At 48.2% G+C, this 25,438-nt stretch overlaps 2 protein-coding genes across 5 annotated transcripts in view; one reads left to right on the top strand and one right to left on the bottom strand.

Annotated features, from left to right (window-relative positions):
• The window catches only part of FAH (fumarylacetoacetate hydrolase), a 35,475-nt gene that overhangs the window by 5,349 nt on the left and 4,688 nt on the right, over window positions 1-25,438 (top strand). The window contains exons 3-13 of one of the 2 annotated variants that reach the window (XM_001487834.6): window positions 583-704; window positions 1,214-1,263; window positions 5,338-5,428; window positions 10,256-10,353; window positions 10,469-10,521; window positions 12,982-13,081; window positions 13,828-13,958; window positions 15,859-15,934; window positions 18,109-18,155; window positions 20,016-20,117; window positions 20,897-21,014. In XM_001487834.6, the coding sequence (XP_001487884.1) occupies window positions 583-704; window positions 1,214-1,263; window positions 5,338-5,428; window positions 10,256-10,353; window positions 10,469-10,521; window positions 12,982-13,081; window positions 13,828-13,958; window positions 15,859-15,934; window positions 18,109-18,155; window positions 20,016-20,117; window positions 20,897-21,014 (988 nt within the window). The remainder of the gene's footprint in view (window positions 1-582; window positions 705-1,213; window positions 1,264-5,337; window positions 5,429-10,255; window positions 10,354-10,468; window positions 10,522-12,981; window positions 13,082-13,827; window positions 13,959-15,858; window positions 15,935-18,108; window positions 18,156-20,015; window positions 20,118-20,896; window positions 21,015-25,438) is intronic. The other variant, XM_014733863.3, reaches the window with a different exon arrangement.
• The window catches only part of CTXND1 (cortexin domain containing 1), a 74,807-nt gene continuing 72,480 nt past the window's right edge, over window positions 23,112-25,438 (bottom strand). For all 3 annotated transcript variants that reach the window (XR_011424829.1, XR_011424831.1, XR_011424832.1), the window contains one exon: window positions 23,112-24,429. The gene's annotated coding sequence lies outside the window, so the exon portion shown is untranslated. The remainder of the gene's footprint in view (window positions 24,430-25,438) is intronic.

The following is a 25,438-nucleotide window of genomic DNA, read 5'->3' as shown; positions in this document are numbered from 1 at the left end:
TTTACACACATCTTCTCCTTCAGTCGTCGCAGCAACCTTCTGGCATAGGAATTGGAATCCTCTTTAGATAGACTAGGACCTGAGCAGTGAAATGAGACACACTTCTCCCAGGTCACATGGCTAGAAGAGCTGGGGCTGGAACTCTGGCCTTTAGAATCCACAGGTGATTTTTCTGCCATGCCTCTCTGCCTAAGAAACCTCTTCTTAACTTATCTGAAGGGGATCGCTTTAGGCCACGATAGCCCTGCAGACTGGAGTGTGCCTCCACTGGAGGAACGCAGCCACCTTCAGCTGCAGGCCTGGCCAAGCTTAACCGGGAAGCTCTCTCAGATAGCAGCTCTTGGGTTTTGTCAATTGTCTGCAAGTCCATGAGGGAATGAAGCCCCGCCGGGAAAGGTGATGCCTTTCCTCAATTTGATGAACAGATGACAGAACTAAGGAGCGAAGGTCTGTCAGTTTGACTGAACTGGAGGTGATTGACAGGGGCTCTGGCCTGCTGGCCAGCCTTTCTCCCATTGACAGGAGGGGTTCTGCCCAGGGCTTTCCCATGCATTGTCTTCTTTCTTCCTGTTTTGGTCCTAGCCAACTCTCAACAGCTTCATGGGCCTGGGTCAGGCTGCCTGGAAGGAGGCAAGAGGATTCTTGCAGAACTTGCTGTCTGCCAGCCAAGCCAGGCTCAGAGATGACACGGAGCTTCGGAAGCAGTGAGGAGCACGTGGATGTTGGTGGGCGGGGAGAAGAGGACAGTGTGGTCGTCAGGGCTGTTCTGAGTCACTACTTGGCTGCCTTGGCCTCATCCAGCCCCTGCCTTGGCTACATATTGGTGGGAGGGCTCTGGGCTGACTGGGATTACCTCTGTCCCTGGACTGGAGTGGCCAGGTCAGGCCCATTTGCCCACTCCCTTACTCTCTCAGCCATTCCTCATCAGCATCGTCTGTGTCGTTGTCTGGTTTCTAGAGTAGGAGTAATGTAGCCCGTTTCCTAGAGTGAAACATAGAGGCAGAGAAGAGGCATCTCAGATTTCGTGGGTGGACACCCTCCCTAGTGTGGCCCAAGTCAGCCCAGCCCTGGCCCGAGGCCAGCCAGGAGCTTTCACTGGAGATTGTCAGCAGGATTCTGGGATGGTTTGGGCTGAACCTGCGGGTGGGCAACCAGGGCAGGGATCCTGCTTTGCCGCTTGCTTGACCTTGAAGTCCCTGGTTCTGTGTTTCAGTGCGTTCACCCCCCAGGCTTCTGCCACAATGCATCTTCCAGCCACCATAGGTGAGTACATCTCTATACTAGGACATGCACGGAGCAGCTTAGTGGGCTAGGATGGCTGGCCAGGTGTCTTGGTTCCTGCTTCCTGGTGGGGGAGGTGACAGAGGAGGGGTTCTGGAGCTGTTACCCCCTCCCAATCACTGACCCAGGCATTGACTCAGGCCGTGTCTAAATTTAGGCCAGACCTCTCACCGAGGGTAGTTGCTGGCTGCTCAAATTTGCGGTTGGCTACATGCCTCCCTGCACAGCAAATCACTCTTTTTTCCCAAAAGACTGTGGGGGAAGTGATCTCAGCTCAGTCCATGAGTCAGCAGTTTTGAAGAGGCCAGAGGGTCCCAAGAGCCGCAGTTTGAGCCCTTGGCAGTGTGTCTATTTGGAGTTTCAGTCAGGAAATTGGAGTTGTCCGAACTCTCTTAGCCCGGAGCAGAGAGAGGCAGAATCAGGCTGAGGCAGAAGGCTCCTCCCTCCTTGTCCACCAGCCCCCGGGGTGCTTGCCTGCTTGGTTTCCTGGGCACATGTGTGCTGAGAGGCTGGCTGGTCCTGACAGCCCCTGTGGGAAGACAGGATTTCTGGCTAGGGTCCTGGTAGGCATTCTGCTGTTTCTGCCCCCATTTCTGTGGTCCTTATCCTAGAACAGCCTCCGGAGGCCTTCCTTGTAGCTAATCTACTTCCAAAAGACAAGGACACCAGGTTCGGTATTTGCTGACTCTCGTCTAAGGGTTTGAGAATTAGAAACAGTTCAAATGCTGTGCTCAGAAGCACATAGCTCAGGTCAAAACCCAAGTATGACAAGAATTGTTTGCCTTCTACTCAGCATCAATTGGCTCCCTGACGAAGGACTTTGCTCCTCCTTTCCTTTCTTCCTCCCCTTCCATCTCCTTTCTCTGTGTTCTTCGTTTTCTCAACTTCTTTCTAAACCGTCCGTCCTTTTAGAGAGCTTTACTGAGATAGAATTTCCATATACTACATTGCGCCCATTGTAAGTATACAGTTTAATGAACTTTAGTCAACACATTGTGCAGCCATCCCCACAATCCCATTTTAAAACACTCATCACCCTAAAAAGTCCCCTCGTGCCTGTTTGCAGTCAGTTCCTGCTCCCACCCCTAGGCAACCACTGTCTATCCCATAGGTTTACCTCTGCTAGAAATGGCATACAAATGGAATCATGCTGTATGTAAGTCTCTTGTGTCTATCTCAACTGGTATTGCTCCTCAATATTACATTCTTTCCCTTATATTATTTTTTCATATGTGTATTTTTTAATTAAATAACAAGCTTTATAGTTAAGGAGGTTTTTAAAATTTTTTTTTAAAATTGTGGTAAGTTATAATGTAAAATGTACCATATTAATGGTACGGTTCAATGGTGTCAAGTACACAACATTGTCACCACATCATTTTCAGTCTTTTGGAATAACATGCCCTGCCCCCTGAGCTAGTCTGTGAGCACGTCCAGGGTAGGGGCTGGGCTTTCCTCTCCCTCTGCCTCACAGCCTGGCCTGGACACCACCTTCTCCAACCCCTTTTAAGTGATCATGATAGAGACTTGTACATATATATTGAAAACGTGTATGTTTCAACAGAAGCAGAAACTGTAACATTTTTTTTTTTAGTTTGGCAGGAATGCTCTGAAATGCTGTGCTGGCTCTGCCCTGGGCTCCCGCCGGGGCAGGTGGGTCTTATTACAAAATGCAGCCCTGTGTTGTTCTGAAGTAAATGCTGGAGTGATAGATGCTTATACTGCACTTTGTAGTTTATAGGACACATTCTTGTAATTTTTTGAAAGCTTGTTATTTGAAAAAGATTCAATCTTTGAGTCTGCTTTGCTCCTCTCAAAAGAGAAATTGAGTTGAAATAGCCCTGGAACTGCAGCATGACTTCCAGTGGGGGCAAAGGAAGGAATTGTATTTTGGACCTCGTATATGTGCCAGGCACTGTGATAAGTAATTTAGATATCTTATTTCCCTTACTGTGATGATATGCCTGTGATTGGCAAAGAGACCTTCCGTAGGCCACACACAGCCTGGAAACAGCAGAGTCAGAATTCAGATGTAGGTTTGGGCAAGTTGTTTAATGTCTCTGGGCCTCACTTCATCTATGAAATGAGAACAATGTGAATTATCTACCTGAAGGTGTAGTTTTAAACCAGGCCCCTTCTGGCCCTCAGATCCATGATTTAATGAAATAAGACCCAATCATTTTTATGTTTCTGCTTTTAAGAGAGGGGCTAGAACACAGGATCTTTTTTCATTTTCTCTAGGTGTCTGTAAATGATTTTCTGAGTCTTACATGCTTTCCATCCTACAAGAGGGCTGAGGGGACTATATGTCCAGCATCAAATGTCAGGAACCGAGGTGGGCTGACCCAGTTGGGGAGGAGGGCAGACAGGAGCCTAGGACCTCCCTCCCTGAGTCTGAGATGGGCACAATCTAGTCACTTTCCATTTTTCGTTTTCAAGATACAAGGTGATTTTTTCACAAAGGACCTGTTCTTGATTCATGGATGCAACATCCTTTTTTTTATAAATACATTAAAGTGTGCTTCTTTTTAGCTCCTTCTGGTCTCTCCATTAATTCTGTTTCCTTTCTTTCCTGAGTTGAATTGGCACCTCTTACGGTGAGGACTCTCCTGGTGATTCTGGGTTTTGTGCTCATCTTTATTTGTCTGCAAAACTCCTCCGTTGCATGTCTGTGGATGCAGCTTTTCCTGTAGCCAGCCCCCAGGAAAGGTGCAGGACTTGCTTCTGGTGGGCAGTTCTGGTATTTGTTTCCTGGCTGTGGGGCTGCTCTTTCTTCTGAGGGCTGCCCCCCTCCGGAGGCATTGTGTCTGCTCTCTGGACTGGCTCTTCCCCCTGGGTGAAGTCTGCTGCTGCTGGCTGCTTGGAAAAAGCTGGGTAAAGGGAGGGGTTCAGGGCGGGGGCTGAATTCCTTGCACTGTCTCAGCCACTCTTCCCTCTTTAGCAATCAAGAGGCTTGCTATTTTTTTTTTGGCAAGCCGGTTGTCTTTCAGGGATTTCTTATAATTTCTGATTAGCCGATGGCACCCTTTCTTGTTTTCTTGTTATGGATTTATTCTTCTAAAAAGTATCACAGCTGTTATCTCTGTGCTTTGGGACTGAAGATGGGAAGCAGCGACTAAGGCTCAGGGTGCTCCCTGCTCCACTCGACTCCATACTTTTCCTTCTTTCTTCATCCTTCACCGCTTCCATTGCTAGTCTAGACTGTTGGTATGGCTTGCCCTGCATTTTTTTGGAGGAGAGATTTAGGAGGATAAACAGACAAACTGTCCCAACTTGCATATTTTAGTAGTTCAGTTCCTTATGGGAGATGGTGCCTGCAGCCTGCATACCTCTCAGTTTGTTCTTCATAATCAAGACAGTGACTGAGACCATGTTCTTGGCACTGAAAGAGAGTCAAACAAAATGAGGCCTGAGCTGGGGCTGCTCTGAAGTGGCTGCAGTTTAGCAAAGGAGTCAAGATACGCACACACATAACTGGAACACCAGTGGGACATGAAGACTGCCCCAAGAAGGAATCAGATGAGGGGATTCGGAGGAGGAGAGATCCTGCTAGAGAGAGTAGGTGTGTGGCTTCATGGAGGAGGGGACCTCAAAGAGTTGCCAGGATTTGGACACACAGATGCAAGGGAGAAGCCAGTCCAGGTGGCAGGCACAGCTAAAGCAAAGGCGTGATAAGTGGAGCCCATAGGTTGGATGTGGTGAAGTGGGAAGCCTAGGAAGGGGAGAGGTATCAGCCATTTCATATTCAGATTCCACTGTCTGTTTCAGAAAGTCTTGTTTCCTTATTTCTTATGTGTTTCTCAGTTGGGAGTTCTAAAATCGAATCTTTAGTGAGGCTCATTTGTGTTACATTTGGTGCCAAGCTTTGAACAGTGCGAATGTTGTTGGGTGTGCACTCATGGCCCCTGCCTGCCAAACCCCCAGCACAGGGATGCAGGAGAAGCTTGCACTGTTGCTTCCTCCTCCTTGTTTCTCTTGCCCCAATCTTTGGAACCATGCCATCTCCTTCCTGAGGCATCGGGGTCACTGATGGGATCTCGTATTTTTCCTCTGCAGGTGACTACACGGACTTCTATTCCTCTTGGCAGCATGCTACAAATGTTGGAATCATGTTCAGGGGCAAGGAAAATGCATTGGTGCCAAATTGGTATGTCCTGGACCACCGTATGGATAAATTCAAAGTCTGTCTTTCCGTTTCCAGCAGCATGTTGTCCTAGGAACTGCCAAGTCCCTCTTAGGTTAAAGTAAACTGGCGGGGAAAACAGTAATGACCATGATGTTACAACTTCTGAAGGCAGAGCGACCTCAGCTTCTGGTCTTCTCAGCTTGGTGCTGGACCTGCTGTGGGATTATGGGGCACGCCCCTTAAACTCCTTCCTCTAGAGAGCAGAGATTGGAATTAGATCCCCTGAGTCACTAAGGTTCTTCCAGATTCTTTCATTTGTAAGCCATGTATTATTATTCTATCTGTAAATCTTAAATCCTAGCATTCTCTATACTTAGCATTTCCTGGTGAATGAGAATCCTCAAGTGTGCTTCCCAGTGCTGTATATCTCTCAAAATGTGGTCTGCTCAAAATGTGGCATACATTCATTTATTTGATCATCATAGTAGTTCTGTGAGGCCACCAAGGCCATGACTGCTAGCCCCATTTCACAGGAGGGAAAACAGACTCAGAGAAGAAGGTTGAGGTCAGGGCCGTTGCCTGAGCCAAGAACATAGACCTGAAATCCTTGCCCCTTTGTTCTATGCTATCCTCTGGATGTGACAGTTACTGAGAACACAGTGGCAGGTGCACACCCTAGGCTTGGTGCTGTCAGCCACATGCTGTAGCTGGGGTCGGGGACAGGCTTTTTCCTCTTTCAGTGAGTTTTTTAGATAGGCTGTGCCAGGAGGGAAAATGCCTATTACAACCAAAAGGAAGAAGGGGAGAGAAAGCAGGTTATGACCCAGAGAAGTTAAGCAACAAGGCCAAGGTTTCAGAACAGGGCTGGGCTGAATCTGGGCAGATATTCAAGACTCTGGCCCTGTTCAGGCTCCCAGCCAACAGGGGGAGCTGCAGCCCATCTCCTTCTGCAGGGTAAGGGCAAACAGGCCTTCTCTTGTGACATTTGATGCAAGGTGCCTCGGCTGTGCCGTTTTTGCTCTGTGTGTATGTCCTTTATTAGAAAGGTAATATATGCTTATTGTGATTAACCCAAACAGAAAATACAGAAAGTAAAACACTGAGAATTTAAAATATTCATACTCTTTGGCCCACAGCCTCACTTTCGTGTGCATCTGTCCTACAGAAATAATGTCTGTATTCAAGAGCAATGTTGACTAGCAGTCTTTCTGACGGCCCTAAGCTGGAAGCAATCTGACTGCTTACTGGTGGAGGAATACTGAAAAATTGTGGTCTATTCACAATATGAAATGCTTTGTAGCTGTTGAAGAAAGATTTAGGATCAAAAGGAGTGTGCAGGATATATTAAGTGAAGGTATTATGTAAAGCAAGTTCTCATTTTTATAAAAAGATAGAAAAAATATATATGCATGTACACACTATATTAGTTTCCTGTTGTGGCTGTAGCCAATTTCCACAAACTGCGTGGCTTAACACAACACAAATATGTTCTCTTCCAGTTCTGGAGGCCGGAAGTCCAGAATCGGTCTCCCTGGGCTTAAGTCAAGGGGTTGGCAGGGCTGGCTCCTTCCGGAGGCTCCAGGAGAGAATCCATTTTCTTGTCTTTGTTGGCTTCTAGAGGCTTCCTATGTTTCTTGGCTTATGAGCTCTTTCTCAAATAACTCCAGCCTCTGGCTTCAGTTATCACGTCTCCCACTTCATCCTTTGACCTTCTTCCTCCCTCTTACAAAGATCCTTTTGATTCCATTTAGGGCCCACCTGGATAATCCAGGCTGATCTCCCCATCTCAGGATCATTAACTTAATCACATCCTCAAAGTCCCTTTTGCCGTAGGAGGTAACACCCACTGGTTCCAGGGATGAGGACCTGGATATCTTTGGGGGGCTATTCAGCCTAACACACACACACACACACACGTGTGCACACACATGCAGGCACACACATACTCATACATGCATATACACACATACGTGGACACATACACACACCATATTTGCATAGGCTGGTATGAACACAGAAAAAGGTGCAAAATAATAGACTCCAGACCAGCTGTGCTTGCCTCCGGAGAGTGACTGCCTGGGGAGAGCTGACTAACTTCTGTGTTGTTTGAATAATTACGTGTAATGTAATTGTCTATAGTCGTATTTTATAACAATGCAATAAAGGGAAGGAAAGGGGGAGAGAAGGGCTCACTCACTAGAGGCGCTTACTGTAAACCGTAGTTGGCCGTGTCGCCTCCCCTGCTCTGCAGGTTATGTGCACATACTCATGACCATGTTGGCATTTGCTGTTTTCGCTTCGATTTATCATTGACATAACTCTATGTAAATAAACTTAAATCTACCTCAGTCTTTTGCAAAATAAATTATTTTGAATAGGTAATACAAGGCAAATGCATAGTAAATTGCCGTTTATCTACAAAGATGCAAAAAAAGCTACACAATACTAACAGTGTATAGATATATGGAGGAATGAGGGATACCAAATTCCAGATGGTGACTCCTTCTGGGGTGAGGGGCAGAAAGAGAGGGAAGCAGAAGGAAGGATCAGGGAGGGTGATGAAAGGGGCAGTTCGTCAGATTAGCAAAGATATTTCCTTAGCTTGTTGGTGCTGTGTGGTTATTTGTGTTATTATATCTTTTTGTATACCATAAATATTGCAAAATAAATTTTCAAACATCTTAAAAACTAAAAGCAACAAAAAGTGTCAGTGCATGCACATGGTCTAGAATTCAAAAGGCATTTACAAAATGCCTTTATTTCAAAACGTAAACAGTGGGAACAAAGCACGACCCTGCTACTCTGTCCCCTCATCCGATTCCCTTTTCCAGGGGCAAAACCATCACTAGGTTTTTGATATTCTTTCACAGGTCCTCTTGCCTACTCTCTGCCAGGTTTCTATGCAGTCATTTCTCTCTCATTAATTGGAAGAGTGTTTTATATTTAATAGAAATTAACCCTTTGTTGTAATGCATTGCTTATATTTTATCCCAGGGTGTCATCTTTTTACTTTGTTTGCTGTTTTTCTTAATACAGAAGTTTTAAATTTTTATAAATTCGAACATGTCAATCATTTTCTTTATGACATTTACTTTTATGTCCTGCTTAGTCTTTCTCCATCCCAAGTGTTCTTTCTTGGTTTTTTCCCCTAGTACTTGTTATAGCCTTACTTTGTAAAAGTTTCAATCTATAATCCATCTGAAATTTCCTGTATGATGTGAGGTGTGGGTCTGTAGTAGTTTCCTGGACTTCTGTAACAAATTACCATGAACTGGGTGGCTTACCACGACAGAATTTTATTCTGTCACAGGTCTGGAGGACAGAAGGCTGGCATCAAGGTTTTGTCAGGGCCTCACTCGCTCCAAAGCCTGTAGGGGACAGTCTGTTTCCTTGCTCTTCCAGCTCCTGGTGGCTGCTGGTTGCATCACTCCACTCTCTGCCTCTGTCCTCACATGGCCTTCTCCTCTTCTGTCTCTTATAAGGACACTAGTCATTGGATTTAGGGCCCACCTGGATAATCCAGGATGATCTCATCTCAAGATCCTTAACTTAACCCCTTTCCAAATAAGGTCACATTCACATTTTCTGGGGTTGGGACGTGGACATGTCTTCTGGAGAACCACCATTCAGCCTACTCCAGGGTCTAACTTATCTTGTGCAACAACATTTATCAATTTTTATTGATCATGTACTGAGTTTTCCCCTACCATGGGTCTCAGTTTGTTGAGTTGGCCCATTCCTAGTAGTACCATACTATTTTAAATTGCTTTATAATGTGTTTTGATATTTGGGAATGCGTTTCTCTTTCATTTCCTCTCCCATGTTTGTGTGATAAACAGAGCACTTGGCAGTGTCCTGTTGCCCTGGGTGGCTCTTCTGGTTTGAGCTTTATGACCTAGTCCCAGGGTCCCATTGTAGTAGGGAGGGAGGGGGCTACAGAGGAAAGCAGCAGACATGGGTCAGACAGACGTGGGTTTGAATCCCAGCACCAGTGCTTCACGCTGAGTGACCTCAGCCAAGCCTTGGATGCTCTCTGAGCCCAAGTTTGCTGAATGCTGGCTGATAACACCTGCTGAACAGGGTTTTTGTGAAGAGCGTGTTAAAAGGGAAACAATAGGAAAAGCACCCCGTGTGGTGCCGGCGTGCTCTAAGTGCTGTGTATGTGCATGGTAACTGTCATTGTTATTCTGCCTGTATTTGCCTCAGCACCATATTGGTACTGGAGACAAGGATGGGAGAAAGTCTGGCTTTTTGCCACTGTTGAAGTACCTTTTGATTTTTTTAAAATTGTGGTAAAATACGCATAACATAAAATTTACCATCTTAACCATTTTTAAGTGTGTAGTTCGGTGGCATTAAGTACATCCACATTGTTATGCAACCATCACCACCATCCATCTCCAGAGCTTTTTCATCTTCCCAGATGAAACTCTGTTCCCATTGAATAATAACCCTATTCCTCCTCTCCCCAGCCCCTGGAAACCACCCTTCTACTTTCTGTCTTTATGAACTTGACCACTCTAAGTACCTCATATAAGTGGAATCATACAGTATTTGTCTTTTTGTGACTGGCTTATTCACTTAGCATAAGGTCCCCAAGGTTCATTCATGTTGTAGCCTGTGTCTGAATTTCCTTCCTTTTTAATGCTGAGCAATATTCCATTGTATGTATACACCACATTCTGCTTACTCGTTTATCTGTTGATGGACACTTGGGGAGTACCTTTCAGTTTTTGAACGATGTATATATATTGATTCCTTTTGGTTTTTAATTAAAAAGTTTTTTTAAATTTATTTTGCTACATGTAACAGCATTGATGCTTGCCTTCTCTCACTTTCCTCTATCAGGCTGCACTTGCCAGTGGGCTACCATGGCCGCGCTTCCTCTGTCGTGGTGTCTGGTACCCCAATCCGAAGGCCCGTGGGACAGATGAGACCCGATGACTGTAAGTGCCCTGTTGTCCAGGCACCACCAGTGCCCAGCTCTGTGTCCCCATGCAGTGAGTTCCATGGCCTGATACTCACAACATGACAAAACAGCCTCTTTTTCTGGTGTTCCAGCTAAGCCTCCTGTATATGGTGCCTGCAAACTCTTGGACATAGAATTGGAAATGGTAAGCTGTACCTCAGTGTTTTTTTGGCATGGGATCTATATAAACATTACAGAAGGAGAGCTGTCTCGGATGATTGCCCTGAACAATGGACCATTCCCCTGTTAGTCACATTAATGGCAGCTCTGTGTCCCCACGTGGGCCTTGGAAGGACAGTTGATCCTCCTTTTTCATGGATTCTGTATTTGTGAATTTACCTACTTGCTAAAGTCAGTTTGCAACCTCCAAGTCAGTACTCCCATAGCTTCTGGGGGGTCATTCACATGTGAAGAGTGGCACAAAATTTGAATCGCTCTGTGTGTGTATTCCCAGCTGAAGTGGAGCAAGGCCGTCCTCTGCCTTCTTGTTTCAGCTCTCATGCTGTAAACACGTGTCCTTTTCTCTGTCTGTTTCGTGCTATGTTATTTTGCATTTTGGTTCTTTTTGTTGGTGATTTTGCTCTTTAAAATGCCCCCCAAGCATAGTGCTTAAGTGCTGTGTAGTGTTCATAAGCATAAGAAGGCTATGATGTGCCCTTTGGGAGAAAATATGTGTGTTAGATAAGCTTCCTTCAGGCATGAGTTACATTGCTGGTAGCTGTCAGTTTGTGTTAATGAATCAGCAATGTGTATTAAACGGGATGTCCTTAAACACAAACACACATAAAACAAGGTTATAGGTTGATCGCTTGCTGTAAATATGTGACCAGGGGCTCACAGGAACCTCACCCTGTATTTCCCCTAGGAGCAATGGGTCTGTATTTGCTAATTCATTGTTTATGGTGACTTTATAGAATACAATTGTTACTAATAGCAAGAATCAACTATATTAGCCCCATTGCACTTGTGACTGGGTCCACACAGCCTCAGAACTCTGGTTATTTCAGGGCTGCACATTTTTTAAAATTAAAATTTTTTGAGATAATTATAGACTCACATGCAGTTGTAAGAAATAATACAGAGAGATCCCAGACACCCTTCACATGGTCTCCCCGAGTGGTAACATCCTGCATAGCCACAGTGCAGTATCACAACCAGGATGTTGACGTTGATCCAGTCATTTCCATCACCTCCAGGATCCCTTATGCTGCATTTTAAGAGGGATGCTGAACTCTGGGAAGCCCCCAAGGTGAGGGGACCAGGAAAGTGATAGGAAGGAGGAGCTGAACTGGAGGGGAGGACTTTGCAAACATGAGCAGTGTTTCAGTCTCTGCTGGGTCGTCGGATGCCGGATAGTGGAGCCAGGCCCAGTGTGGGAAGTGCCAGCAGGCTGATTTGGAGGGGGCTTCCCACAGTCAGCACTCGTGGTTTTAGGTGATGCCTCGGGAAGCACTGAGTGTCTCCTCGTGGCAGCTGGAGGAGAAGGGGCCGTGTGCCACCTGGTTGGGCTGTGGCAGTGGGAATCCAGGTTGGTTTGAAGCAGGCAGGAGCTTCCTGTCTCCAGTCCTGCCCGGTGATTTCTTTGGATTCGGTCCAGAGGAGGGAAATGGGTGGGCACTGCCAATAGTCCCCCAGTAGTAGGGCATTCCAGCCAGCCCTCTGCCTCCTGCTTCCTTAGGGAGGGTACCACATGCGCCCTGAGAGGAGGTCTCCCAGCCTAGATGCATCAGAGTGGGGCGGTGGCCCTGGTTTGGGGCAAGGCCTTCTCTCTGGGAGAACTTAGGACTCTGCAGGCAGGTGCCTCACCCACGTTGCTTCCTGTTGGGGTGCAGAGGGGCGGGCAAAGACCACACAGAAAGGCGGAGTGTGGAGAAACGGTGAAGGTGGAAAGCATGGGTAATCCGCACTTGATGGTGCCCTTGGGGGTTTTTGTTTTTGCCTTGATGAAAAATTAGCAGCGTTTAAACACTGTCACAGAACAAATAAAACTGTGACTCACGTTTTGCAAATGTCATAGCGGATTTTGTGTCCTTTTGACAGTTATGTTCCCAAGTTTTCCCCCCAGTGATGTCTAGATATTCTCCTGGTGCCTGGACATTGTGTGAATATGTTCTTCTTCAGAGGCAGTGGGGCAGGGGATTAGGGTGTGGAGTACGCCCCATCAGGCTGTTTTTGCCATATTACAGAGGCAGCCTTTGATTTTTCATGTTGTGAATACAAACCCCGATGTTTTCATTTTTCGTAAGCCTCAGGTAGCTGTCAAATCTTAAAATGCAGAGCTTGTATCAGGGGAAGGGGAAAGAGCAGAGTGGCATGGGACATGCTGTGGGAAGGCAAGGCGGCTGCTGTGGGGTTCAGGGACATGTGAGGAGGGCCTTGGGCAGGCAGTGACACACTCCTGCTCACCACCTTCCCAAGATGGCTGTCTGTCCACTTGGGGGCAGTCCATGACTTAGAAATGCAGTGGATTTGTAGCCTTGCCAGGCCCCCTGTGGCTGTCCTGGTCCCTGGCCCTGGTTTGAAAATGCCTGACTTTTGCCCTCCAAGCAAGTGACCTGGGGCAGCAGGTCAGCCCCAGATTTTAATCAACTTTTCTGCACATCAGGCTTTCTTTGTAGGTCCTGGGAACAAATTTGGAGAGCCGATCCCCATTTCCAAGGCCCATGAGCACATTTTTGGAATGGTCCTTATGAACGACTGGAGTGGTAATTATGGGATGTTGGGCATCCTGAGCCTGAGTTTACTGTGAACGCTCTGCTCTGGGTGAAGACTGGATATTTGGGACACTTTCCCAGAAGCCGTGGATGGTTTCTTGGGTCTGGTGCTGGTCAAAGGTGGCAGGTGGTACAGTGGCTGAGACTGTGGGCATGGGTATTAAACACACTTCTTAGCTCTGAGCTCTTGGGCCAGCTACTTGCCCTCTCTGAGCTCCAGTTTTCTTCAAGTTGAATAGGGACAAGACTGACGTCATAGCTAATATGTATGATCACTTATGTATTGGGCCCTGTGCTGAATCCCTACAATGTACTGGTAATATTATTCCCATTTTTCAGTTGAGGAACTGAGGCACAGAGAGATTTCAGTTAGTTGCTGAGCTAAAATTTCAAACTAAACAGCCCAGTTTCCAAGCCTGCATCAACCCCATGCCATAAGTCCCAGGAAGTGTCTGCCTCCAAGTCTGAGGATGAGCTTCCAGCTCCTTCATGGGGAAATAGCCTGCATGCCCTTTGGTCATCCTCTTTGCTGTAACCTGGCATAGTGATCTCAAAGGACCTCTGTCCTTGGCATTGAATGCTGTGGCCCCTTGGTCCTGGGGCACCTTGATTGGGACCAGAGCACTGTGGAGGAGGGCTGTGCTGGATGTCTATGCTTCATGGTCAGGGGGAGAAGGGAGCCTTAGGGTGAGACCCTGGTCTGCCTTTGTAAGTCGTGCTCTGCCCTTCTCTTGTAGCTCGAGACATTCAGAAGTGGGAGTATGTCCCTCTTGGGCCATTCCTCGGGAAGAGTTTTGGAACCACAATCTCTCCATGGGTGGTACCCATGGATGCCCTCATGCCCTTTGCTGTGCCCAACCTGGAGCAGGTAAGCACGCCCTCTGTAGGAACGTTCAAGCCCAGGCCCCTCTGTCTCTAAGGCTGCTTGCTCATCAAGCATGGAGACTGTCTGGAGGGGAGCTCCATGCCTCCAGCATGCCCATGTGCTGGGGGTCCTCGTTGCCGTGACCTCCAGGCAGACATGGAGGTCAATCATTCTGCCTTCTGCTTTCCCTGCCCCCTGCGCAGTTCTTGGGGAAAGCACAGAAGTTTGTCACCTTTAGAAACCTCTGAGGCCAGGGGCACTGGCCACTTGGCACAAGGATGGGTCTCTGCTAATACCATCACATGGCACAACTTCCTGGGTCCCTATCAAGTTGTGTTCTGTGTGAATGGCACCCCCTGGAGCCCAACTTATAGAATGCACTGTGGAGCCAGGCAACCAGTTGGGTCCTGGTCCCTGGTCCTCCTGTTCCCTGCACCACTTTCCATGCTTCTCGCAACCCGTCACTCCTCAGCCAGTCACAATCTGGCTGCTACCCCCATCCCATCACCGCCAGTGATCTCATCAAATTGCCCTTCACCTTGGGCATTGCTGTGGCCTCATGTCCTCTTCATCTTGGACCCCCTGGCCGCCCCCTACTCTTCTTAGGCACTCTCTCCCCCTGGCTTCTGGCATGTGACCTCTTCCGATTCTCTTATGTCTCCCAGAGCCCAGTGATATTCCAGTCTGACTCTGTCCTCCATGTCGGGGCAGAACTCGGCAGAACCAGCCGAGTTCTCAGCCATCTACTCTTCTCCCTCCACACCGTCCCCTGAGCATCTCACCTCGCTGGTGGCCTTCATCCCCATCTCATGTGTGGCTCCTGCACCCAGACATCCCGCACTCCCCTCCGCACCCCTCAGCCCTACTGTCTTCTCATGTTGCTGTGCTAAAAACTCGGACTCGTTTCCCACAAACCAGTTCCTCATGAAGCTGCTGCGGGGCTCTCACACTTCTGCCACAGCACTCCTCCCATCATTTTCAGTCTTCTCCCTCTTGGTGAGTCCAGGCCTGTCACTTCTTCTGCATCCCACCCTCACAGCCTTGTCTGGCCCACGGACCACTTGGGCTGCTGCTGCACCCCGAAGGCTCGTCCCCTCCAGGCTCCATCCTCCCTCCGGGTCTTTCTCCATCCCTGGGGCACTGCTTTACCCTTGCCAAGGATCTCTGGGCTCCCTCTCCCTTTTTCCCAGCCCTTCCCAAATTCCATTTATGTGCAACCTTCTCTACTCTTGCCAATTCTGAACTATTATTTAATGTTTTTCTTTCAAGCAGCTACAGTTTTAAAACTCAAATAATGTATTTAGAAAAGGAACTTTATATCTCTCCTGGCATCAGTAGCCACCAAGTTAATCATAAAAAGAAACACATAACTGTTAAAATAAAATCACCAAAAGTATCTCATGTACCACTAGTGATGCAGGTATTGCACTAAGGGCAAACACTGCTTTGGCCTCCCTCAGTGCAGACTTTCTGGCCTAGCCATCAAAACTGCCTCCACAGTTGGGCCCAGCACGGGGCAGGGTTGTGGCCCCTGGGGGACGCCTTCCCTTTCTGCTGCCCCAGAGGCCTCTCCCCACAGGCCTCGCTTTGTTCCCCATTTCTGGCCCTCCCCCTGCCCACCTTCCCCAGCGACCCCGTGCCCCCAACTTTCTGGGACATCTCTGATTTGGCCCTGCCTTTGACCTGCTGATGCCCCTCCTTTGGCTTCTTTTCCTGGAGCCTGGCACATATGACCACCCTCCCCTTGCACTGTCAGGGCCACGGTGCTAGGTCCCTGGAGAGGGAACACTCCTTCTACCTTGGGTCCTCCGTGCCTAGGCCTAACTGGTTTGCTGTGGGGCCCAGCCTGGGCCAGCTCAGCCCACCTGTCAGCACCCCTCTGTGCTGTGCTCTGCTCTTGCAGGACCCCAGACCCCTGCCATACCTCCGCCATGACCAGCCCTACACATTCGACATCAACCTCTCTGTTGCCCTGAAAGGTACTGTCATGGAGTTGGAGGATGTGTCCAAGGGCTTGGTGGGCACATATGCCCAAGTGCCATTGCCTGGATGGCCCCTGAGTTACTGGGGTGGGTGATGGGTGTCGCCAGCTGCAGCTTGGAGACATGTGATGCTCTTATAAAGGAAAGAGGAAGGAAGGGACACCCTTGCACTCAAAGGGAGCCACACTGGGCCCACAAGGCATTACCCCTGTATCACTGAGCTCTCAACTATTAGGGCCAGAAAGCATAGAGTGGGCACCTCTGGATGGATCCTGTGCTTGAATGGCCTCTCCAGCCTCCCCACCCAGGGTCTACCCAGCCTTTGCTCACATGCCACCACCGACCCCTCACCTCCTGGGTGGCACATTTCACCCAGGGCCTGTTGGAAAGCCTGTCTTTGTGGACCTGCCCACAGGAAGCCTGGTGCTGCCCTCTGGGGCCACAGAGAGCCGGCACTCCCAGTCCCCACTACCCTACCGTGGGTCAGCTCTGAGAGCCTTGCAGACAGGGCCCACATCCCCCGGAGGCTGCTTAGCTCATCAGTTAATAGGCCGGTGGAGCATTAGTGATAAAGAGCCTGGCTCTGCAGGCTATGGCTGGGGTTCAAGTCTTGGCTCTGCCCTTGCCCAGCTTTAGGACTTCGGGCAAGTTACTGAACCTGTCTGTGCCCTAGTTGATCGTCTGTAAAATGGGATAATGATGACATTGATGTCATGGCACAGTTGTGAGGGTTAAGGAAGTCGACTCGCGTAAAGGTCCAGAGCAGCACCTGTGTCTAGGAAGAGTCAGGTGTCACTTTCCATTCCTGATGGGGACCCTCAGGGCTAGGGAGTGGTTTGCCTGGGGGCCACACAGATGCCCCTGCGCTGCACTCTGGCCAAGTCTCTTTCCTTCCTGGACTTCTCTCCTCCTTTTGTCCTGTCTATACATCAGGCTCTGCTGTGGCTTTCTCACTGCCACTTCCAGCGTCTTGGCCCTTCATGGAGGTGATTCCTGGAAGCAGGCTCAGTGTCCTCCAGAAGGAGGAAGGAGCTGTCTCCCATGGGAGCAGGACGCTCCATAGGGGAAAGGGCTGTGAGAAAGAGCCTCATAGCTGCCATCGTGCCCTCTGGAAAACTGTGCTGGCCCCACTCTTTCATGTTACAGCTTGGGAAACTGAGGCTCAAAGAGGAAAAGGGATTCATCCTGAGTCACTTAGCTTGCTAATGGCAAGGCTGAGACTTTAACCAAGTGTCCTAAGTTCTAGGCTAGTGTCCTCATACTCACAAATGCCTCTTTGGAGCTCCATTTCTGTCTTGTTTTCCTCCTGCCTGGAAACCTGGAAGCATCTAGGGTTGTGCACTATTGGGAAAGGGACAAGATTATCGAGAAAGTGCAGTATCCAGAGATGTAGAAAGACTTAAAAGAAGGAGGACTAAGTGCAGGGATGTTTCTAAGGCCTCCTCCCCGCTCTAGTCCTGAATGTGGAGTTCTGATGTTCTGAGTGGGGATCTGAGTGAAAGCATATGGGCAGGAGCAGTCTTGGGGTCCCTGAGCTTATATGGGGCCAAGGAGCACACCTTTTCTGTGCAGCCTCAGAGGGGAAGCCAGGGCCAAAGTGGAGAGGCCAATTCTGGGGGAGAAGAGATTTCTAATTATTAGCACTGTTCAGAAATGGTACAGCAGTGGCCTGGTGCCTTGCAAGTAGTGAGTGTTTAATAAATATTGTTGAAATAAATTGTGAAGGAGCACACGGCCCATCATTGGAGGAGTTTGGCAGGGGACAGATGGCCCCAGTTGTGCAAAGGGCTCCTGTGGGTATGGCAAATAGGTTTCAACTTGTGCACTATCTTTAGTTGATTATTGGCTGCCAGGATCATTGTGTTAAGAAGGATTCTGAGGCTACATTTGAATTCAGTAGAAACAAGTGCTATAATCAATTCATGCTGTCTGCCATGAGTGTGGGAGGAGAAAGTGGTGGCTTGTGTGCATCTGTTTGCCACCCCTGGACTAGATCATTTCTGTGGAAGTCTCCCAGTTCTGATGACCTGTGAGCTTGTTGTTTCATGTACTCTGAGTGAAATCATGTTGGAAGCTTAGGCCACAAAACAATTCACCTTACAGGTTGGGTTTTCTTTCCTCCTTGATATGGTTTTAAGTCTCTTTGTCAGTGTTACTTGTCTTTCCAACAGGAGAAGGAATGAGCCAGCCGGCTACCATATGCAGGTCCAATTTTAAGGTAAGCTTTGAAGCTAGGCAAACTGCTTGGAAGTGAGGGAAAGAGGGAGATTTTTCTTCCTGGCAGGAACAGGGGAGTAGCATTCATTGTGGGATATGCTGGTGGGTCAGCATGGGGGCCTGGAACTTCCATGCCCTGTTCCTTCCCAAAGACACCATGAGGTGAGAGACCCCTCCAGATCAAGGCTGCATAGACATGGCCAGTGCTTTTCTTAGGGAATAATAGATTTCCCTTTAAGGGTCTAGCCTCTGGCTTTTCCTGTCCTGCCAGGGGCTGGATTGATCAGAGTGACTTATATTTTTTAAGTGTACTTTTAATTCAAACACCCATAGATGAAAATGCACAAATTATAAGTGTAGAGCTTGATAAATTTTCACAAAGTCAACATCCCTGTGCAACCAGCACCCAGATCAAAAAATGAGATATTTCCAGGACCTCAGCCACCTGCTGATGCCCCCTTCTAGTCACTTCATCACTTTCTCCAAGTGTCACCTCTCTCCTGACTTCTATTACCATACATTAATTTTTTCTGTTTTTCAGTTTTATAGAAGTGAGATCATACAGTACCTATTCTTTTCTGTGTAGCTTCTCTTGTTTTAACATTCTGTTTGTGAGATTCAGCTATGTCTCTGGTTGTAGTGGCAGTTCATTTTTCTCGCTGCTGTATTGTGCTCCATTGTATAAATACTCCACAGCTGATTTATTCATTCTACTCTTGATGGACATTTGGCTTGTGTTCATTTTTTGGCTATTATAGAGTTACTGTAAACATTCTAGCCCATGTTTGTTGGTGCATATGGCTATTGGCTGGATATCCAGGAAGAGAATCACTGGGTCATAGAGTATATATATGTATATGCTCAGCCTAGGAGTACTTCCAAAGGTGTTGTAGCAATTTATACTCCCACTAGCAGTGTATAAGCATTTCGGCTGCTTGGCTGCTTTACATGCTGGTCAACACATGGTGGTGTTTGCTTTTTTGTTTTAACTGTTCTGGGGGATCGTGATTTCAGTTTGCATTTCCCTAATGACTAATGCAAATGGGCATGTTTTGATGTGTTTATTGACCATTCGAACATCCTCTGAATCAATGTATTCCTATTTCCTCTAGTTTTCCTCTAATTCAACATTGTTCTGGGTTTCTTAGGCTAGTAAGAAGAAATAAAGGGGTCTCCTTGAGTGGGCTCTTGGGCAAGAATCCACTTTTAAGTTTTCCTTCACCTGGGCGTGTAGCTCTGGGAGTGCCGATGTAAGAAGCTGTGGACTTGGAGAGGCGCTGGCGTGCGTTCGTCTGGGCCTCTCCCTGGGCACGTGGGCCTTGTCCCCTGTCCCCATAGCCTGACCTCCCTTAGTGCTCCTTCATTCCTTGGCCTGCTCTGACGTCCTGTTTGAATCATTCGGATCCATTGCCCAATGTCTGTTCCAAGGCCCAGGGTGGGAGAATGCAACTGAGGTCTTTGCTCATGAGAAGGCTATGCTATGATGAGGACTGGAACCATGTCAACTTAGGACTCAAGGGTATTCGCTGGGCAGAGTATAATTATGGACAGATGTGCATGTTGCAGATCGAGTGTCTGAGCAATGAGGTCAGCTGCTCAGGGAGTGCTTCTTGGAGAAGGTGTGGTAGGGGAGGGCTGGAAGGAGCAGAGGGGCTGGGAGAGAGGTGGGGGAAGGTCCCTGGGTAACTGCAGGGGGATAGCTTGTTGTTGCTATTACGGGACCTGGGAGAGCCAGCTGGGGGAGCCTGGGAGAAAGCTCAAGGAAGGCTATTGTGAGCAGGGCAAGCTGTGTGAGCTGCCTTAGGGAGACAGGGACAAGGCCACCACTACTCGTCCCCACCTCTGTGTCCCTTGCCCTCAGTACATGTACTGGACAATGCTGCAGCAGCTTGCTCACCACTCTGTCAATGGCTGTAATCTGCGGCCCGGGGACCTCTTGGCTTCTGGAACCATCAGCGGGCCGGTGAGTACCCGATTGCCTTGGGAACCGCCCATGTAGTGCATGCCTGCTCCCCACCCAGACCACAGGGCCCTCAGCTCACCTTCGAGAAGGGAGTCCAGCCTGAGGTGGGGATATCTTCCAACTCTCTCCTACTCATGGGTTCATCCATCTCTGGGTGCAGAACAGGCTTCTTTTCCAAATTCAGAGTTAAAGATACTGGTGTAAGAATGGGAGGCTATGACTGTCTACTTAGAGGAGGGTCAGAATGATGTGTGGGGGAGAGTCAGGAAACGACCATAGTATCTCGTTGTCACCGTCTGACACTGCACTCTCCCAGAATGAGATGGTGCCACTGCTAAGGCCCTTCCTCCCTACCACCTCGTGCCACTGAAAGCCCATGGTAGTCTCAGAACCTTAAGAGAGGATGACTTTGGGGTGGCACATGTGTCACTCACTTCCTGCAAGGTCCTGACTGCAGCCTCTTGTTCGATGGGAAATCTCTTCTCAGTGGGAGGGGGTCAGGCCCATCAGTATCTGGGTAAACTGCATCCTCTGGAGTGGCAGGGGCCTGGCAGAGGGACCTGGCCATGCTGGTCTGACATTCCCCAAGTCCTGACAAAGTGAACAGGGGCAGGGTACAGAGCATCGACAGCATTTCTGCAGTGGTCTCACCAAGGCAGGGTCTCTGAGGGGCATGAAGCTCCCCTGCCCCCAACCGGGGCTCCCAGGCCTTGCTAAGCACTCGGAGCTCACCAACACATAAATACGTATGATACTTTCCTCCCTTTCCTTTTACAAAGGAGCCAGAAAGCTTTGGCTCCATGTTGGAGCTGTCCTGGAAGGGAACAAAAGTCATAGAGCTGGGGAATGGACATACCAGGACGTTTTTGCTGGACGGGGATGAAGTCATCATAACAGGTGAGGAGGGCCAAACCCTGTGGGCATCGTCTTCTCCTTGCCTGCTGTGCACTCTTCCACCTGTGCGGCTTCCATCTGGCCATGAAGCCGTCTGTCCTAAATCATCCCCACTTTGGCATTTCCAGGTCTGTGTCTGCTTGTTCTGTCCTTCACCACGGCCTTGGCCACCGGGGACTTTAAATCTGAGTCTCCCCGGACCAAAAAGATCACGGAAGTCCTGCTTTGTCTCCTTCTCCCTGGGTGAAATTATAAAATAGTGGCAGCTTCCCTTTGTTCTAGTGCAGAGACCCTGTGTCCTATGACTGGGCTGACTTAGTGACTGAGGTTTCCCAGCAGCCCATTCCGAGGAGGCTAGGGCACCCCTTACACCTTTGGGGGACCACTTTGCCTACCACATATTATTGCTGGAGAGGAAGGGACCTTAACAGTCGGTAGCCCTCTCTTGAGTCAGATAGACTCAAGTTAGACTCCCAGATCCCCCACCAGCTGTGTGACCTTCATCAAGTTATTTAACCTTTCTGAGACTCAGTTTCTTCTTCTTTAAAATGGAGTTAATGGTGCAATACTTAACCTCGCAGTGTAGTGGTAAGGCTGAGATGAACCAGTGGATTCCTTCAGTAAACATTTCCTGAGCTCCTCCTATGGGTCCCGTAGAGGGTTTCCAGTGGTGAACAAGACAAATGCCATCTCTGAACTTCTGGAATTATATTCCAGTTTTCACTACTGCACCATTTTACAGATGAGAAAACAGGCCAAGTGGGCTTAAATGCTTGCCCAGGATCTTGCAGCCAGTAAGTAATGAAATCAAGTTTCCCATCTAGGCAGCTTATCTTCAGAACCCCGATTCTTTGATACTGTCTAAAGTGCCTAATAGAGTGTATGTTACCTTGTGAGCACTTAAAATTGATGACAATCTTGTTTTCTTTCTTTAAATTTTATTTTTTATTTTTTGGTAAGGAAGATTGTCACTGAGCTAACATCTGTGCCAATCTTCCTCTACTTTGTATGTGGGATGCTACCACAAGATGGCTTCACAAGAGGTGTGTAGGTCCACGCTCAGGATCTGAACCTGTGAAACCAGGCCACTGAACTGGAGCACGCAAACTTAACCACTACACCACCAGGCCAGCCCCCTATTTTTATTTTTTATTTGCTGAGGAAGATTCACCCTGAGCTAACATCTGTGTCAATCTTCCTCCATTTTTTGAATGTGGGATGCTGCCACAGCATGGCTGACAAATGGTGTAGGTCTGCGCCTGGGATCGGAATGTGTGAACCCGGGCCGCTAAAGTTGGAGCGTGCCGAACCCAACCACTTTATTGTCATTGCTGTTTTTAGACCCTACTTTTTAGAAGGCCCAGAATCTTGAGCCCCTCTTAATGGGGGTCCCTACATGAACTGTATGAATCAGTGGTACCTGTCTACCCTCTAAGGGCAAGGGAGCACCTGTCTTCTGCACTCACATTCCATGTCCTGCTCTCTCCCTGCTGACCGCAAATCTCCTCTTGTATGTCTTATTGTCACCCCTGCTTCCGTGACCCTGTCTTGGTACCACTGACTATCTGCTGTGCAGGGTGGAACCTTGGACCTATTTCATCTGCACAGCCTGCTGAGCATCCTTTTAAAGCATCCTCCCATGTCTGTGCAGCTGTCCTGCTCCACACCACCATCCTACCATGCCTGGATTGTTAGAACAGCTTTTGCCTCAGCCCCCTGCAATCATCCTGCTCATGGTACCTGGAAAATCATCCTTCAGGTCTGCTTTCCTGCTGTTCCTTTTCTGCTCAACATCTTCTCACGGCTCCCTGTTGCCTCACACTCTTGCCTCATCCTATTCGGCCATACCACTGAGCCTCATTCTAGTACATAACCCTGCCTTCTCCGCTGCCTGCATACCTCTGGACTTAACTCTGGGTCAGCCCAAATAGTGCCTTCTCTGGTCACTCAGGTAGAATCAGTTCGCCTGTCTTCTCCACTAGCAACTCACTTAGAACACCGAATCCTGGTTAATTGTATGCGTGGCTGTCTTCATGCTTGACTAAGGGCTTGTATTGGTTTCCTGTGGTGCATGTAACAAATAACCCCAAACATGCTGGCTTAAAACAACAGAAATTTATTCTCTCACAATTCTAGAGGGCAGAAATCTGAACTCCAGTGTGGGAAGGGCCACACTCCGTCCAGAGGCTCTAGGGGAGGATCCATTCCTTGCCTCTTCCACCTTCTGGTGGCTGCTGGCATTCTTTGACTTGTGGCCACATCACTCCAATCTCTGCCTCCATCTTCACATTGTTCCTCCTTCTGTCTGTCTAATCCCCCTCTGCCTCTCTCTTATGACACGCTTGTGATGGCATTTAGGGTCCACCCAGATCATCTCCTCATCTGAAGATCCCTAATTTGGTCACATCTGCAGAAGCTTTACCATATAAGATCACATTCGCAGGTTCAGGGGTTAGGACCTGATATCTTTGGGGGCCATCATTCAGCCTATCACAGAGCTTTTGGAGGGCAGGATTCAGGCCTTACATCCCTCTGCAGTCTGACTGTGTGCCAGTCACATAGTGGGTGCTCAGCGTGATTGTTAGTTGGTTGATTAAACAAAGTGGATTTGGTAGAGAAGATGTAGGCAGAGCTCAAGACAGCAGCAAAGGATACCCAGAATTAATCAATAAGTACCCATTTTGCCCCTGCCATTTCTGCAGCCTCATCATACCCTTTCTAATCCCAATTTGACTAATATTTACTGAATATCTGCTAGGGGCCAACCATGTTGTAGGCATGTCCACTTCCGTTACTTTATTTTATACTCACAATGGCCCCTGGGTAGGGTCTCATTGCCCTGATTTTACAGAGTAAAAAGCTTCGGTTGGTAGAAGGTAGGTTACTTGCTGAAAGTCACACACTGATGAAGCCAGGATGCAGTTCAGGCCTTCTGATTCTCTTGCTAGTTTTGCTTTCAGTGTTTCTGCAGTGCTTGTCAGACCTACTGCAGGCCCTAAGTCATGCTTCTATCGATTGAGGGAAAGCACTTTCTGAAGTTTTGGTTTGAGGAAAGGAAGGAAGGAGATGGGATGGCTGAGGAGAAAACTGTGGCTTGAGCTCTCTGTTGTCACTGTAATGTAGGCCCCAACTAAGCCGTTCTATACTTAGCAGCTGTCTGGGGCCTGGAAGAAAGCAGACTGATAACTTGGGCAGATGAGATTCACGTGTGTTCTTGGTGTTTGAACCAGAGAAGGTAGGAGAAAGGAGCTGAGATGCTGTGAGAGCCACTTACTTGTTTGTTTGTTTATACAATGCCTTGCTCCAGAAGGATTTATGGAGGCCAGGCAGAGACATTCAGGGAAAGGCAATTCCTTGGATCTGAAGAAGCACATGTTGGCAAGTGAAGAGGGAAATGGGAATAGTCTGGTGGAATCCCCTGGAACAAGAATGAAGAATTGTAAGTTGGCAATAGAAGAGCCATAAATTATATTAATAAACAGAAAAAAGAGAGATTTCATACTGAAGGGGATGACTGAAAACTCTGAGTGAGATTTGAGCTCTGCTTACCTGTGAGAAGGAGAGGGTTAGTGGGGAAACGGCCAGATGGAGTCCATACGTCAGCTGTGTGACCTTCAGTGAGGTAACCAGAGTTGGTGGAGTGCTGCGCCCTCACTTTCCATGACCTCTCTGGGCACTTGGCCCTGCTGAGTCGCCTTCCTGCTGAAAGCCACACTTGTTTCTGCAGCTCTTTCCTGGCTGTCTTGCTTCTCTGACTGTACCTGCTCAGATGCCACCATATCATCTCCCTGCTCTCTCCTCGTTGGTGACTATTCAGATCAATTTCTAACCATTGGAAATGTGATAGAACTTTCAGAGGTACTGACCTCAGCCGACACATGCAGCACTTTCTATTCTGAGACATTGTTCTAAGTGCTTTACACGTAATACATTTTATATTCCTTACAAGGAAGGTTCTCTATTATCCCCAATTTTCAAATCTGGAGACCGAGGCCCAGAAAGATTCGTATTTACCCAGGATTTCATAGGTGATAAATGGTGGAGGCCAGAATTTGAACCCAGGAGGTTGGGCTCCAGAGTGCCTGCCCCTAAACCATCAGGTCATCTCGTCTCTCTGTGGTGCATTGCGATTCTCATTTCTGAGAGTCCAAAAACCTCAAAATCTTCAGTAAGAGAAGGTGACATAAACAAACAAACAACACCAACAAAAATCTCTGAGCACTCTGATGTAACCCACCCGTCCCCCAGTCTCACTCTCTCCCCATCTGGTGTTCAGCTTGGGACCTGCAAGAATGTGTTTGTTCTCAGAGACATTTACACTGCTCAGCACTGCTCCATACGTGCATTTCTCGCTCTCCTTCTGATAGTTGATATATTGGTAGCTGTCGGTAGTTGTGGCTTCTTCTTGGTATCTGAAATTATTTGGA

Source organism: Equus caballus, chromosome 1 (genome assembly GCF_041296265.1).
Source record: "Equus caballus isolate H_3958 breed thoroughbred chromosome 1, TB-T2T, whole genome shotgun sequence".
NCBI lineage: Eukaryota > Metazoa > Chordata > Mammalia > Perissodactyla > Equidae > Equus > Equus caballus.
This window is presented reverse-complemented; position numbering and strand designations above follow the sequence as displayed.